The sequence below is a fragment of the Malus sylvestris genome, chromosome 15 (genome assembly GCF_916048215.2).
Source record: "Malus sylvestris chromosome 15, drMalSylv7.2, whole genome shotgun sequence".
In the NCBI taxonomy this organism is placed as follows: Eukaryota; Viridiplantae; Streptophyta; class Magnoliopsida; order Rosales; family Rosaceae; genus Malus; species Malus sylvestris.
In genome coordinates this window covers 53845301-53859867 of record NC_062274.1, presented here as the reverse complement: position 1 = coordinate 53859867, position 14567 = coordinate 53845301, and the positions used below count along the sequence as shown (strand labels likewise).

The 14567-nt window shown below is 38.6% G+C and overlaps 3 protein-coding genes across 13 annotated transcripts; 1 reads left to right on the top strand and 2 right to left on the bottom strand.

The window, feature by feature from the left end:
* Window positions 1–378: 378 nt before the first annotated feature.
* Window positions 379–5527, bottom strand: LOC126601494 (putative pentatricopeptide repeat-containing protein At1g19290). 9 transcript variants are annotated; one of them, XM_050268209.1, is made up of 4 exons: window positions 2740–5527; window positions 2184–2281; window positions 2027–2101; window positions 379–1329 (listed from the first exon to the last, which is right to left on the bottom strand). In XM_050268209.1, the coding sequence occupies exon 1, from the start codon at window positions 5435–5437 to the stop codon at window positions 2753–2755; it is 2685 nt and encodes an 894-aa protein (XP_050124166.1). In that variant the 5' UTR covers window positions 5438–5527; the 3' UTR covers window positions 379–1329; window positions 2027–2101; window positions 2184–2281; window positions 2740–2752. The 9 variants fall into 9 exon arrangements, with proteins under 9 accessions (XP_050124166.1, XP_050124161.1, XP_050124165.1 ...); XM_050268204.1 differs by having other exon boundaries at window positions 2369–5526; XM_050268208.1 differs by having other exon boundaries at window positions 2199–2281; window positions 2369–5526.
* A 239-nt stretch (window positions 5528–5766) lies between these two features.
* On the bottom strand, window positions 5767–10667 carry LOC126601509 (2-C-methyl-D-erythritol 4-phosphate cytidylyltransferase, chloroplastic-like). Of its 2 annotated transcripts, XM_050268231.1 has the most exons (13): window positions 10295–10667; window positions 10081–10160; window positions 9925–10005; window positions 9700–9755; window positions 9159–9238; window positions 8954–9036; window positions 8115–8192; window positions 7495–7563; window positions 6827–6895; window positions 6707–6753; window positions 6285–6375; window positions 6086–6128; window positions 5767–5939 (listed from the first exon to the last, which is right to left on the bottom strand). In XM_050268231.1, the coding sequence occupies exons 1-13, from the start codon at window positions 10449–10451 to the stop codon at window positions 5917–5919; spliced, it is 957 nt and encodes a 318-aa protein (XP_050124188.1). In that variant the 5' UTR covers window positions 10452–10667; the 3' UTR covers window positions 5767–5916. The 2 variants fall into 2 exon arrangements, with proteins under 2 accessions (XP_050124188.1, XP_050124187.1); XM_050268230.1 differs by having other exon boundaries at window positions 5767–6128; window positions 10295–10665.
* A 169-nt stretch (window positions 10668–10836) lies between these two features.
* On the top strand, window positions 10837–12926 carry LOC126601519 (NADH dehydrogenase [ubiquinone] 1 beta subcomplex subunit 3-B-like). 2 transcript variants are annotated; one of them, XM_050268248.1, is made up of 2 exons: window positions 10837–11176; window positions 12696–12926. In XM_050268248.1, exon 1 carries the CDS (start codon window positions 10908–10910, stop codon window positions 11151–11153), a length of 246 nt encoding a protein of 81 aa, XP_050124205.1. In that variant the 5' UTR covers window positions 10837–10907; the 3' UTR covers window positions 11154–11176; window positions 12696–12926. The 2 variants fall into 2 exon arrangements, with proteins under 2 accessions (XP_050124205.1, XP_050124204.1); XM_050268247.1 differs by having other exon boundaries at window positions 10838–11181.
* The last annotated feature ends 1641 nt before the right edge of the window (window positions 12927–14567 follow it).

Below are 14567 nucleotides of genomic sequence, written 5' to 3'. Positions count from 1 at the left end.
GGAATTAATTACCTGGAAATCTATCTGTCTATTATTATTATTTCTTATATTTTATTCCATTCGCATCAAATATTATTCAAATTTGGTGCAAGGCGGAGAAATGTAATTTGTGTGATCATGACTCATGAGCATATATATATATATATATATATATATATATATATATATATATACACACACACATGATATTGAAGCCATTTTTCTTTCTTGGTTGCGTGCTAACAAATATATGCACCCAACTGACAAGTATATTTTCCTTATTCAACACAACTTTCAAATGCATTTGGATTCTAGAATCATATGGTATGATTGCCCTCAGGAGCGATGTTAGAAAGTTAGTTCACGGGACCACAACTAAGCAATGATGGATATAGGTAATGAAGAAAGAGAGAAATCATATATAAGAGGGCAGTGCAACATTTCTGAAATAGCATCAGCACACTGCTTCCAGCAACATCCGGAAAAGCACTTCTGCTGAGACTTAATAATAATTTTAAATCAGATAGATTGAACCTTGGGCAACAACAGAGAGACCTTCACAAATGATAGACACTCCTGTTGTGTATAATTATGGTGACTTTCTTATTATTCTCGACTCACGATAGAAAAAGAAATAATTTCGTCTTTCCTTCCCTCCTTCCCTGGTACTGTGAATTTAACTTCCTTCTGGATCTTAGGTATGGGTGTCACAACATTACATGACCAACCATTTAGTTTAAACTTCTCCTGCATCACTACACCCAGTATACAAAACATGTCCAAGCCAAGAGCCAATGCATTTACAAGGAGGGCAGGGCAAGGCAAGAGAGCAAAACATGTCTAAAGCATAAAGTTTCATTCACTTTATAATCCTTGTTTTAACATTATTCATCCAATTCAAAACAGTATCCATCCATCTCCATTCTCAAGGGATATGACTAAAAAGCATTGTACACTCTAAAGGCAATCTAATACATGGTGTTCACAACTAATTGGACAACTTACTTGGTATCAAAGCTACTATCCTAAATCAGAAAAATTCCCCAATTAGGTTGCTCAGAAAAACTAATCTACCTGTACAATGCAATAGGCTGACCTAAAAGCCAAAGATATTGCTTTGGCATGTTGCCATGTTGGCATAGTTGCCCAGAGCATATTAGCAATTTGGTATGTCAGTGTTCTCATTAGCATGAAAATGACAAATTAACGAAACCCATTACCAATAGTCTCTGCAACAACATACCCCATCACTGCAACAGTGGAACCTGTTATTATCCCTCATATTGATAGCTGCATGGCAATCCCAGCACACCCTCAGATTCTTAACCACCCTAATCACTGCCTCTGCATCTGTACCAAGAAGATGAGTATTCTGTTTACTTAGTAGCTGAGTATTTTCTTAGTTACTATAAATAGGATTCTTGTAAGAGGAGAAAGGCTATTATTGTAGTCATTTCTGAAATACAAGGTTACTTTTACTGTACAATTGAGAAACAAGTAGAGAGGGTCTAACAAGTAGTATAAGAAAAAAGTTAAAGATCAGTAGTGGTATATTGAGGTCAAAATTTCATGACGTCCGACTATTAACATGTATTCAATATTTTCAAACAGTGCAAGTGGCCCTTTACCACAATGGTGGAAAGGTGTTGAGCCCTTGCACGAAGGCGTGGGTTCAAACCCCGTTGGTGGCTAATCTAACAAAATCTATCGTTTGACCAAAAAAAATTCAATCAGTGATATGTTGAGATAAGTAGCACCGCCTAAACCATAATCCATAAGGAACTCATCAAACACATAGTACACAATGTACTTGGCTGACCTAACAACGGAAGATATTGCTTTGGCATGCTGGCCTAGTTGCACAAACATATAAAAAAGCATTGTCATCTGGTAGACTTGGAATTAACAAAAACAGCCGTAGTTAAAGATGATATAGCATTTCAATTCATATTCCATTCATACACAGGCAAATGTACATGAAGATGAGAATTTGATGATCAAATGGGGAATATAGGGAGGTAAAAACATGGTATCCAACAAGACTTACCCTCATCCTGCCCTTCCCTCAAGCCAAAAGAATCACCGATACGTTTTTCTCTTTCACTAGTCTAGACTCTGATTTCTGCATTATCAAAATCATCATCTCCATAACTGAATTGTAAATAATAATTGAACAGAAGGAAAGGTAAATTTGAAGATTTTACATCATTATTGGCAACCTTCGCAGAGAAACAAGTGAAGGTTGAGATTGCAATTCTAGCTACCTTAGCCTTGTGCCTGAAACTGAAGCTGAAATGATGACCTGAGACAAGATAAACATAGGCAATTAAGCAAACAATGTTTTATTTTGAATTGAATGATATGAAAAGAGAAGAGCTTTGGTGTTGACCTGCCTGAAAGTCTAATGCTAGAATTTGAAAGTGCTAGAATTCGGAGGTTATAACTTGAAAAGGCTGTGTGTGAAGAAGACTCACTGGTCCAACCCAAGAACACAAGGCACCATCTCAACCTTGACAACTCAGAGCTGACACTAAGAGCCAAATTCCAAATTCTTTGTACCTGTGCAGCTGTTTTTATTCTAAATTCCAACAGATGAGGAGTCTAAATATTCCATGAACTTGAAGACAAAACACCACCGATCCAGTTGTATATATTTTTTATTTGTCCTTCAGTACTTTAAGGCTAATAAATGCTTCTTTGGTGAGAAATAACACAGAGGAGCGGCTATGACACATCGTATGTTTAAGTTTAATATCTTACCCTCACCCTTCATTCAATGCTTTGAACCAAACTGGAGTATGTAATTAACAAGGTTATGCTGCACTCCCACCTTGATCAGTTGACTCAAAAGCTTCACAGATTCTTCCAAATTTCCTTGCTTATAAAGACCATTGATCAATGCAGAGTAAGTGATAACAGAGGGAGCAATCCCTTGTCGAATCATCTCGTTCCAAAATTTAAACGCTTCCACAGTATTTCCAATTCTGCTGTATCCACCAATCATTATATTGTAGGTAACATCATTAGGAACTAACTTCTTTCGGTTAAGTTTACGGAAAAGCCTCTGTGCTCTATCCAAATTTCCTGATTTGGACAAGCCATTTATAAGAGCATTATATGTGGTAATGTTAGGAACAAGATCCCTTTTCAGCATTTCATCTCGTAAGTTGAAAGCCTCAGTCACATTACCAGCAGCAGCCGTGGCATTGATTAGGGTGCAATAAGTAAAGTTGTCTGGAGAAATACCACTGAGCAATAATGACGATATTAATTTCCTTGCATCAGCAACTTTCCCTGATCTGCAGAGCCCCAAGATAGCAATATTGTATACAACCGGGTTGGACAGAGAGAAACTTTCAGCACTTTCATCAAGAGAATCTGCAAATTTTTGAATTTCTTGATTTCTACTGCCAACTTTGCAAAGCTTCGAAAAACATTGCTGATCTGAAAAAAAATCAAAATCCAATAGCTTCTGCAACAGACTATTTCCTTCATCAATCCTACCAAGCCTATACAGAGTACTGACAACTTTGCTGCAAATAATTAAATTGGTGGTGAACCCTTTGTCAATCATCTCAAAATATGAACTCAAAGCTTTATCCAGCATCCCTTCATTGCACCAACCAGTGATCAGGGCTCCATATGTAACAATATCCGGGGTTAATCCCCTTGTCTGCATCTCAGCAAGAAGACCATTCACTTTACTTAATTTCCTGGACATAAAGACACCATTGATGAGAGAATTGTACATTTCAATGGAAGGAAGTATTGCTTGCCTTTCCATCAAACTCTTAACTTTGAAAGCTTCTTCAACGTTCCCAATTTTACAGTACCCATCACTCAGGGTTCTATAAGTCATCTCATCAGGTAAACATCCTAGCTCCTTCATCTTTTCGAAAACCTCTTCCGCTTCAACCATTTTTCCCATCTTGCATAACCCATTAATCATTGTATTGAAAACAAACTTACTTTTGGTAAAACCCTTTGCTAGAATATCTTTCCACAGAGTTATAGCCCCATCAAGATCTTCCTTCTTCAAAACCCCATCAAGCAGAGAACAATAGCTAACCTCGTCAGGAGCCAACCCTCTTTTCAACATTAGATGCCAAAGATGCAAGGCATCATCAAAAGCACCCGCTTGACATAAACCCTTGAGAAGCGTATTATAAGTTATAACAGTGTGATGGATTCCTTCCTGAAGCATCTCATCAAAAAGCTTCAATGCATCACTTGTCTGACCTTTCTTACAATACCCATCCATAAGGGTATTATAACTATAAGAATCAGGGTTTAAGTTCCAATATCTCATCCGCAACAACACTCCCTCCGCGTCACGAACTTGACCGACCTTGCAGTACCCATTGATCAAGGAGTTGCAAATGAAAATATTCATACTTAAACCCATGGTCAACATCTCATCCCGAATCCTAATAGCATCATCAATTCTGCCAGCTTTACAATACCCATCTAACAAGACGCCATAAGCAAGTTCATCCACAACCACAAACTCGTCCCCCTCCTCCTCCTTCATACCTCGAAGCACCTTCTCCGCTTCCTCCATCTTACACTGCTTGCAGTAACCCTTAATCAACAGTGTATAACTCACCACATTTCTCTTAATTCCTTTCTCAGACATCAACCCCAACACCAATCGGGCTCCTTCAACATCTCCCGAACTGATGTACCCATTAATCAAACTATTGTAAGTCACCACATTTAATTCAAAACCCAAACTTTCCATCTCTTTGACAAACTCCGCCGCTCTACTCAGCCTCCCCTCCTTACAATACGCATTCACCATTATCGAACAGGTATAAACATCGGGAACAATCCCCAACCTAATTATCTGCTCATACACAAGCAATGCATTGAAACATTCACCGTTTCTGACCAAATTACTCAACAATGAATTACAAGACCTCAAACTAGGAACTCGACCGCACTTACCCATATTATCAAACACATGAAGTGCACACTTGGTCATGCCCTTCTCAGCAAACACCTTGAGAACCATGTCGAAAACCGTTGGAGAAAACGTAAATTCCCTGTAAACGCGAACAAGCTCATCCCAGACCACGAATGCTGAACAATGGTTGTTGCAGAGACGGACCAACTCGTTCAAATACGCTCTGGTTTGGTCGTGCATTCCAGCTCTGGACAAGATATGAACAATCATACAGTAAGACTTGAGGTTGGGCCTGAACTTGTGCTGCTTGGAAGCCAATTTGAAAAAGGCTAAGCAGGCGGCGGGGTTGAGCTTCAGTTGGCGGAGGACGGTGCTGAGGAGGCGGTCGGAGAAGTCAAAGGAGAGCTGGTGAAGGGCGTCGTAGCGCTGGAGGAGGAGGAGGCGGGATATGCGGTCGTGTAACTGGGGGCGGGTGAGCTTGTACTCGTCCCGGAGCTTCCAGTGGGGTGTTCGGGACACGTGGAGGGACCTGCGCGCGAAGTAGCAGATCATTTGGTTCGGCTGAGGACGGAGTAGTCTGGCGATGGCAATTTCACTCCCTAATCGCTCCCCGGCATTTCGTTTGAATTCAGCTTCTTAAATGAAACGGGTAGGTTGAAATTTTTTATTTTATTGTTTGGTTAGGACTTTTAATATTTAATTTTATATAACACTAATAATTTACTCTAAATTCTCAACCCTGAAAAGGGAGATCCGATCTCGGGTGCATAGGGACCGAGCAATGCCACTCTGATCATCAACATCTCTTGGTACACAGTATTATTATTCAAGTTCAATTTCATTAGAAATGATATTCAGCTTCTAATTACACACATAAGCACTTTTAGGGGAAACATGCTTCAATTAATCACATTAGTACATACTACACTTTTGTATAAATATGATACAACTTATTTATACCGGAAGAAGAACAGAACTAGAAGCAGTGGCACAAAATCTCATCCCCTTCAATGACCTTTTTTGAACTTAAATTAACTTTCGGCTTTAGTTTGGCCTACACAAAGGAAAGGAAAGAAAGCTTTACCAAAAAAAAAAAAAAAAAAAAAAAAAAAAGCAAAGGAAAGAAGAACAAAACTACAAGCGCTGGCACAAAAACAGTATACGGAGACTATTCGGGAGAAGACTGTCCCGAGTTCATACTCAGTATTCTTTCCGCAAGTAATAAATCATCCGGCGTTGTCACCTGCAAAACCAAAACACCAGCATCGTTGCATTACATAGTATTAACCAACTTTCCAAATACACCGAGAAACGTTTACGTCCGACGTTGGAACTGGACTGCTTAACATTGCTTAACAGTCAAAGAATCAAGCTTGAATTAGGATACATGTTTCACTACCTTGATGTTGGTATAAGATCCTTGAGTGATGTACACGGGATGCTTAAGGTGCTCAACAATAGACACGTCGTCAGTCACTTCAAGCCCTTCTCTGCGGTAAGCACAATTTGTTCAGGATTTGTATACCAATCATATTTAAGTTGACGGACAAAGATACTTACAAATTATAATTAGGAGCCCACATGAAAAAAAAGTGAAATATGGAGAAAATTATAGATGGCCGACAGAATATTAAGTTTCACTCATACACCGACGACAATTTCAAAATAACATAAACAACAAACATCAGCCTCTCAAGGGAACGCTCTGATATATTCAGTGCCTCAACATTTATCAACATGGCCTCATTATGCTAGTTTGGCATTCTTTAACAATCAGTATGCGACTAAATTGTGCACCATGAATTAGTTAGTAGTTAGTACCTATTGACAAGCTCAAAACCCTCTCTGAGCAACTCAGGTTTGATGACCTGTAGGAATTGATCAGCATTCTAAATTAGGTCCTCAAACGATCAACTAAGATATATAAGTTAAGGAGCAAACCTGGGGTGTCTGCATTTCCCAAAGTGTTCTCCTGTCAAGGGTTTTGACTACAAAAGATTCACTGTTTGCCTGCATATAAAAATGGAAAAGAAAAATAAAGCACACGAATAAGCTCATCAAGTTTTGGTTCAATCTAATCGATTGACGAAAGTCAAGTTATTTGGAGGACTGACACGGTGAATTGCTCGTTGGTGTAGCAATGTGTAGTTAGACTGGAAAGTAACAATAAAACAAAAGGTTCTGCTACCCCCAATTAAGATTGCAATTCCATACATTTCCAAAGTGCACTTTCCGAAATCTAGACATGGTATTATTTATGTGGTCTTCAAGTAATGGCCATCACAGAGTCAAGGAAGACCATTTCAAAGTCAATTAATGGCGATCCTCTGAGGAATGGAGCATCGTAACATGGTGACAAAAGATGGGAACAGAAAACTACCACTAGTTGAAAGAATCTTCTGTAAGGTCTATGTCACACTACTATGTCAAATGTGGAGTTGAACTGTTGAGTAAAAAAACATAATATCCTTTGATACAACCAAACTACAAAGGAAGCATGAAACTAGGAGTTTCAAGACACGTATTAAATGTGTTTCACTGAAAAGAGACCAAAGAGATACTAAACGGACACAGCTTTAGCATAAATATTACTAAACTGAAGGTAGTACCTCTTTGATTGTAGCTTTTACTGGAACACCAAGTACGGCTGCACCATTTAAGCAGCCATCTTTGAGAACCTAAAGGCATACAGTTCCAACTCTAATCATTCTTTTAAATATCCAAGGGAAGAGTCCGACTTAAGAATACAAACAAATAAACAACCATGCATAAATTAAATGTTTTACCGTACATATAAATGCCTAAATCTAACAACTAGAACCCACATAAAAATTTCCATTTCTTTTATTCTTCTTTATATATTTTTGAGAGAGACCAACTATGACTGGACATATTGACTCCAGCACTCAGAATGTGCAAGGAAACGGCCAACTGTGACAAACTATTTACAAGTATCTAATTAATTCAGACAGTGATTTATTTCAATAAGTAGAACTGCTCTATACCAAACGATGTACTAAGTGTGATATATTTCATATGTGTTCTTTTACATATTGAACTCAATTGGTAGCACTGGTCTATAACCTCCAAAACCATAATCCAGAAGGAACGCATAAGAACATAGTACACTACATAATGAAAGTCAATGCACCATTAAGTACGTATAGTCAACAGACAATAAAAGCCAATGCGCTAGATGTGAGCAGGGAAAGAAATCTGCATCTCAAACCTTTGCTGCATCTCCTGATGCTACCAGAGGTCTAGCAGAATCATGGATACAAACAAGCTCCGAGGTCAAATCAATTGCCTGTCCACAGGAGAATTGTATTCAATCATAAGAAGATAAGTTTATGCTCCCAATAATAGTCATACATCAGCTTCATAATTAAAATATAAAATAAAAAATAAAAAAGCACCAAACGATCAATGCAATTGTATATATCAATGCGATTTCAAAATAAATAAGAAGAAATCATTGACTTCTGTCTTGTTACTAACCGGTTACAATGTGCAAGACAAATACAGAAAAATGGAAGAATATCTGTTCATAACAACAACGAACAAACTTCAAAATAAAAAATAGAGAATAGGCCTAATGGCACTATCACTCCAGAGAGTGTCGTTACAGAAGGATTTTTTGGTTGCCCTTGAAGAAGATTTCAAAATTCATCTGGAAAAAGTTAAATTCAGGCTTCGGGCTACCTATATCAATCTCACATTTCTCACACTGAGGCTTAGGGATTAAAGTGAAAAAGCTTCCTGCAAAATAGGATAAAGTTGCATTCCCACTGAGAAGAAAACTTTCAACAAACTTCAATGATTGAACCAAAGTTTCATTACAGAAGCGTTGTCCCGAAAGAACAATAGACAGCCTTCTCAGTTTCATATATCAAGTAAGGTAATGCAACAGACATTGAGATAAAGCAGAGCCTAGACTTCATTATAATTTTAAATCAGATAGATTTTGTTTCTATATAGAGCCTTTGGCAACAAATGAGAGGCCTTTACAAAATGAAAGAGGCTTTTTAATTCTTGATTAACAATGGAAAAGAAAGAATCTCTGTGCACCTGGAGTCCACTGTAAACCGAATCTTGTCTTTCCTTCCCTGGTAGTGTGAATTTAAGTTCCTTCTGGATCTTATGTTTGGCGTCTGAGAACATGACCAACCAAATTAGTTTAAATGTCTCCTGCATCACTACACCGAATATATAAAGCATGCCAAGCCAAGAGGCAATGCATTTACAAGGAGGGCCAGAGAGCGAGGATTATAACCTTCAAAAACATCCTTGTAGGAGGGATCACAAACTACAATTATTTCCTTGACTTCAATCATTTGGGAGAAAGTGTAGAAGCTGCATGGAATCCAAAATATCATTCAGAAGAGCATAAGATTTGTATCCGCGGAAAGAAAAAAAATAAGAGAGTAGAAAGTCAATTAATATTTCCACGTGACATGAATAAAAAACCTACACAAGAGAATCTGAAAAGGACTATTGCAACTAGAACTATAAAGACACAAAGAGGTCAGGTTTCAGTCACAAAAGAGTAACTGTGTCTAGAAATTGGCATCCAATAATCCACCAACTCAAACTTGGTATTGTAGGAACTTTTGGCATCTACAAGCAACTGGGTCTTGCAACCAAATAGTCCAAAGCACCAAGGTTCATTCATTTTATAATCCTTCTAAAGTTACAAAATGAAAGTGCTTATTCATCATTATAATGAACCAGATAAACATTCAGCTAATTAAACAAAATGACGCATTGTAGTTGGTTTGATAAGTGGTTTGACTGAGAGAGTGTGAGTCAGTTACCTGTATAATGCAATTGGCTGGCCTAAAAGGGGAAGATATTGCTTTGGCAAGCTGGCCTAGTAGCACAAACATAACGAGAAAACATGATCATCTTGTGGGACTGGAATGACAACCAAATCCATAGATGAAGGTGATGGGGATTCTATTTCATCCATTGCATTATGCAGAAAAATGCAGATGAAGAAGAGAATCTGACGATCTAAATGGGGAATGTGAAGAACTTACACCCATCCTTTTGCCCTGCCCTCCAGCCAAAAGAATCACCGACACGCTCTTCTCTTTCACTATTGATCTAGTCTCTGGTTTCTGCATTATCAAGTAAACCATTTACAAAAGTGGTGGTGATAATTGAACAAAAAAGAAAGGGAAATATGAAGATACATCTTCATTGGCAACTTTCGCAGAGATTCTAGTATGCAGGGCCTTAGCCTTAGCCTTAGCCTTGTGCCTGAAACTGAATTGTTTGCCTGAGAGACAATAGAAGCATGCAAGCATATAGCTAATTAATTAATTATTAAACAATTAAGCATACAAAACAAATGTTTGAATCAATGAATTTGAAAGGAGTAATTTAATGAGATAAAAAAGACAAGAGCTTTGCCTGCATTCCCAATGCCTGCTTCTGCTGCTGCTGCAAGTCTAAGTCTAAGGCCTCCTCCTCCTCCTCCTGCTAACTTTGAAAGTGGTGGGATTCGGAGGTTATCATTTGAAAAAGCTGCTGAGGAAGACACATTGAGACTGAGGACGTCCATGTCTCAACCCACAGACCTCAAAACCTCACCCTTCCTTCCTTCCTTCCTTCCCTCCCTGTGCCTCTCTGTCTCTGCAGCACCTCTCTCTTTTTTTTATTCAACATAAGAGATGAGGAGGATTCTGTCTGTATATTCCCTCAACCTGGAGACAAAATCACCACTCATCGCTTCCTGTATAATATTTCTTTTTTTTTCTTTTTTTCTTTTTTTTCCTCCTCAACCGGAAACAGAATTATTGTGTATTTACATACGGCGGGTCCGTTGGTAGACTAATGATCGCTAATGGGCCTCCATCGAGTCCCAGTATTTCATCATATTAAGCCCAAACTAAGCCCACCCCTACCCACCCTATGACAAAAATGATGAGAGAACCCAAGTCAGGAGAGAAATTCTCATTAAACAGAAAAACAAACAGGAAAGAAGACGAAGGGGTAATCAATCGAGAGAGATACGGAAATGGGTGGGAGTAAGAAGGCGCTGGGGACGACAGGGGAGTTCTTCAGGAGGAGGGACGAGTGGAGGAAGCATCCGATGCTCTCTAATCAGCTCCGCCACGCCACGCCCGGCCTTGGCATCGCTCTTGTTGCATTCGGCGTCTACCTCGTCGGCGAGCAGGTCTACGACCGCCTCGTCGCTCCATCCCCCTCCTCCTCTCATCACGCCCACTCTCATTCCGTCTCTTCAACCTCCGCTACTCACTGAAGAAAGAGAATTCAGCGGGTCAGGTGAGGTCAGTCTCCAAGATCCAACCTTTTTCTTTTCTCAGTTATCAATTAGGGTTTCTTTTTGTTTGTTAGGGATTCCAGCTGAAAATGGAATCAATGATTCCATATAGCAGTCGTTTCTAATTTCTAAGCTTTAATTCCAAATCAAAAATTAAATCTTACATATTTATATTGCAGTGTTCATCAAATTGGTACTTAGATTTGAATACAACGTATTTACGGGATCATTGTCCATTTGGGTTTTCATTATTGCCCTACATTACTTTTCAAGTCATCGATGCCAATTTTTTCTGTTTGTTTTGTAGTTTTGGTCTTTTAAGTGGTCTTATATGCATGTGGGACTTTCAATTGAACTTTGAAATGGGAAACAACTACTTGTAACTTGTAGGAAAGATGGTATGCATACACCTATGATTATGTAGTGTATGCATCTGCATACTTGAGATTAAACAAACTACTTAACGACTGGCAGGTGCAGAGATTGTTGTCATCTCTCGGGAAATTTGTTTAGCTTCCTTTTAGTGGCAATTTGATTAGGATACTTCTGCATTGGTTTGTTAGTTTTTGTGGTTGTGAATCTTGCAACTTGTTAGTTTTAGCGGAAATTTGTTTAGCTTCCTTTTAGTGGCAATTCATTACTTCTTAACATGAAAAGTTCATATTCTTTGACTGAAATTTGCTCCTTGTAAGTCTGGACTAGCACTTTGTATGTAAAACTAGAATGGCGTCCAGGTATTTTAATTGAAACCTGATAAGGCTAGTGCTCGCAAGCTAAAGTTGAGACAGAATGTATTTGTTTTCTCTCCTGCATTCCAAAAAGAGTTTTTCTATTAAACACCACTTTTTTCTGAGTTCACTACAGTTTAACTCAAAAAGTGTTAAAAACCTTTTAATTGTGCAAAACAGACTATAGGACATATTGAGAACAAAGAAAAACACTCGTCCAATGCACATCCACCCGAATGGCACCACAAACTAGCCCACAAAGTCCCAATGGCGGCGGCAGTGCTGCCATCGGCTCCAACTCCAGCGATCAATTGGTCAATTGGCACAATATGATGATGATGCTATACGTATACTCTTGTTGATTGGGGATCATAATATAAAATTAGGTATATATCTAACAGGGCTTTTGGGTGTTTTTAGGGTTCTGTTAATTCAATGCTCAGACTTGCAATGGCCTTATAGAAGGCAACCTGAGTAACTGAATCTTTTGTTCCCTGCTTGGATTCTTTGTTTGAAACAGTATTGACAACTCCATAATAAACTCAGGGCGTCATATTGATATCAACATGCACAACTAAAACTGAACACAAGAAAGTGTCTTCTTAGGTTCTATTTAATGAAGGCTTGGTGGGGGTGTCTGTTGATGTGTTGGTGGGTGTGATTTGGTGTTTAATGGGGTGTAAATAGAAATTGGGGTGAACTTAGATCAGAAGTGGTGTTTAAATAGAAGAACTCTTCCAAAAATATGTATGGTCCTTTTATGTTCTTATTTGATAGTTAGCTGATCTTGCAGATGGGTGCTCGTGGTCAACAGGAGTCAGCAGGAGGAAAAAGTTGTGGAGTTTCTTATATTTCTGTGCCCTTTTCTGCTTGATGTTTGAATAAAATGTTTTCACTTCTCTAGGGCCTTAACGAACTTGAAGGCTGTAAGTTTTATTTGTGCAGAGTTTTAATCTGCTGTCGCTACTCCCAGAATGTCTTACATTTGAAGATTGCATCATTTAAAGTTTGTGTTTGGTTTCTATTCGTATATTCCTTTGAATTGCATTTTTCAACTTCTAAACTAAATTCATTTTAGGCCTTTAATTAAATTTGGTTATGGTTTTGTGTGTGGTCATTGCCATGGTTCCTAATGCAGCCTTTGGGAGTCAAATTGCTTATGAAGACTGAAGAGCGGACGGTGTTCTTGCCTTCTTGGATGGCAACTAGATATGAAACCTAAGCCTTTTTGACTAAGTAGCCATGTCTAAGTTCAATTAATAATGAGATTATGAAAACAAGCCTTTAGTGTTTAAAACGGTGTCACTAGCCTTTTCCATTTTTAACAACACGGGAAAGTTTTGTGTCTGTTCATGGCGTTAAGCAAGGATCATTAGGGGCAGAAACTATGAAGCGCATCAAAGATATCATTCACTTTTTTGTTCATTGCATTTTGCACAAAATGTTTGGATACAAGTTGGTAAGACATCCTCTGTGTTTCTTTCTTTTTTTCTCATGACGATCGTATTGCCTAGATTAAGAATTTGTCCCCTTTTATTAGTCATAACTTGAAAGGGACTTTTACAGTCTGTTTGCAAATTTGGAAGCAGAGAAATAGGTTAAGTTCTAATTCTTCGTTTTCGTCTCTACCCTACTCTACTCAACTGAGAGACATATCTACTTGAATTTAGCATCCCTAGTACTGACAATACGCCTGAGGCTCTGAGGCTCAGCCAAGCAGCAAGCAGCCCCGTATATATTTGCAACAATCTTGAGATTGGTTGAAAACAAGTCTAACAACAAAAACGTCTTCTGTCATTACTCCGTCTCCGTTGTTTATTTTTCATGACAGCTATTAACAAAACTTACTTTTCATGAGAGCTATTAACAAAACTTAATGGCTCGTATGGGGAAGAAGATCCTCTCCAGATCCTGTTTGTGCGGACCCTCGGGATCCATTGATCCTGGTCGTTCAACACAGATTGAATGGTGAAAAAAAACACACCATCTAAGCGTGCCGTCGCAGCTGAAGGACCTCCAAATCCATGGACGCAATGTCTCATCCACCTCCTTTCTCTTCCCCACGGCTTTGCCCAACCAAATGTTGTCTCCAATCTGCTCGCTCATCATGCACTGAAGCACATCGTCTTCTGTCGCAAACTTGTTCCATGAGCCAATTGAGTTTACGACGAGTTGATAACATGCCTTTGTCGTGAACTCGTTCCATTTGGGAACAAGAGAAGCCAAGCATTGAAAGGAGAAAGAGAGAAGGCAGTGAACAGGAGGTTGGTGGAATCGTAGCTGTTCGATCTATGGTGAACGACCATGATCTATTTATCCTGAGGCTCCGCACGAATAGGATCTGAAGAGGATCGGATCCTGTTCCGCGGTATGGTATGGTCAAACATTCAATAATTTTATTAATTTGTAAAAGTAGACTTTAATTTTGACTTTACAGGAAGGTCACGAGCACAAACGCTTGCCATTGCCAAGCAATTCCTCTTTTTTATTATTATACACAACGTACGTAACGTGACCGACTGGAAAACATTGACTCGTTCCGTTCTACAAATATATGTATCTTTGTTGTAAATACTGGGTATGTATGCCCAAATGTATATAGTAAATCTTTCACAAGTTTAATAGTGTTTTGTTTGCTTTTCAAAATGTTTGCTCTATAAATAGA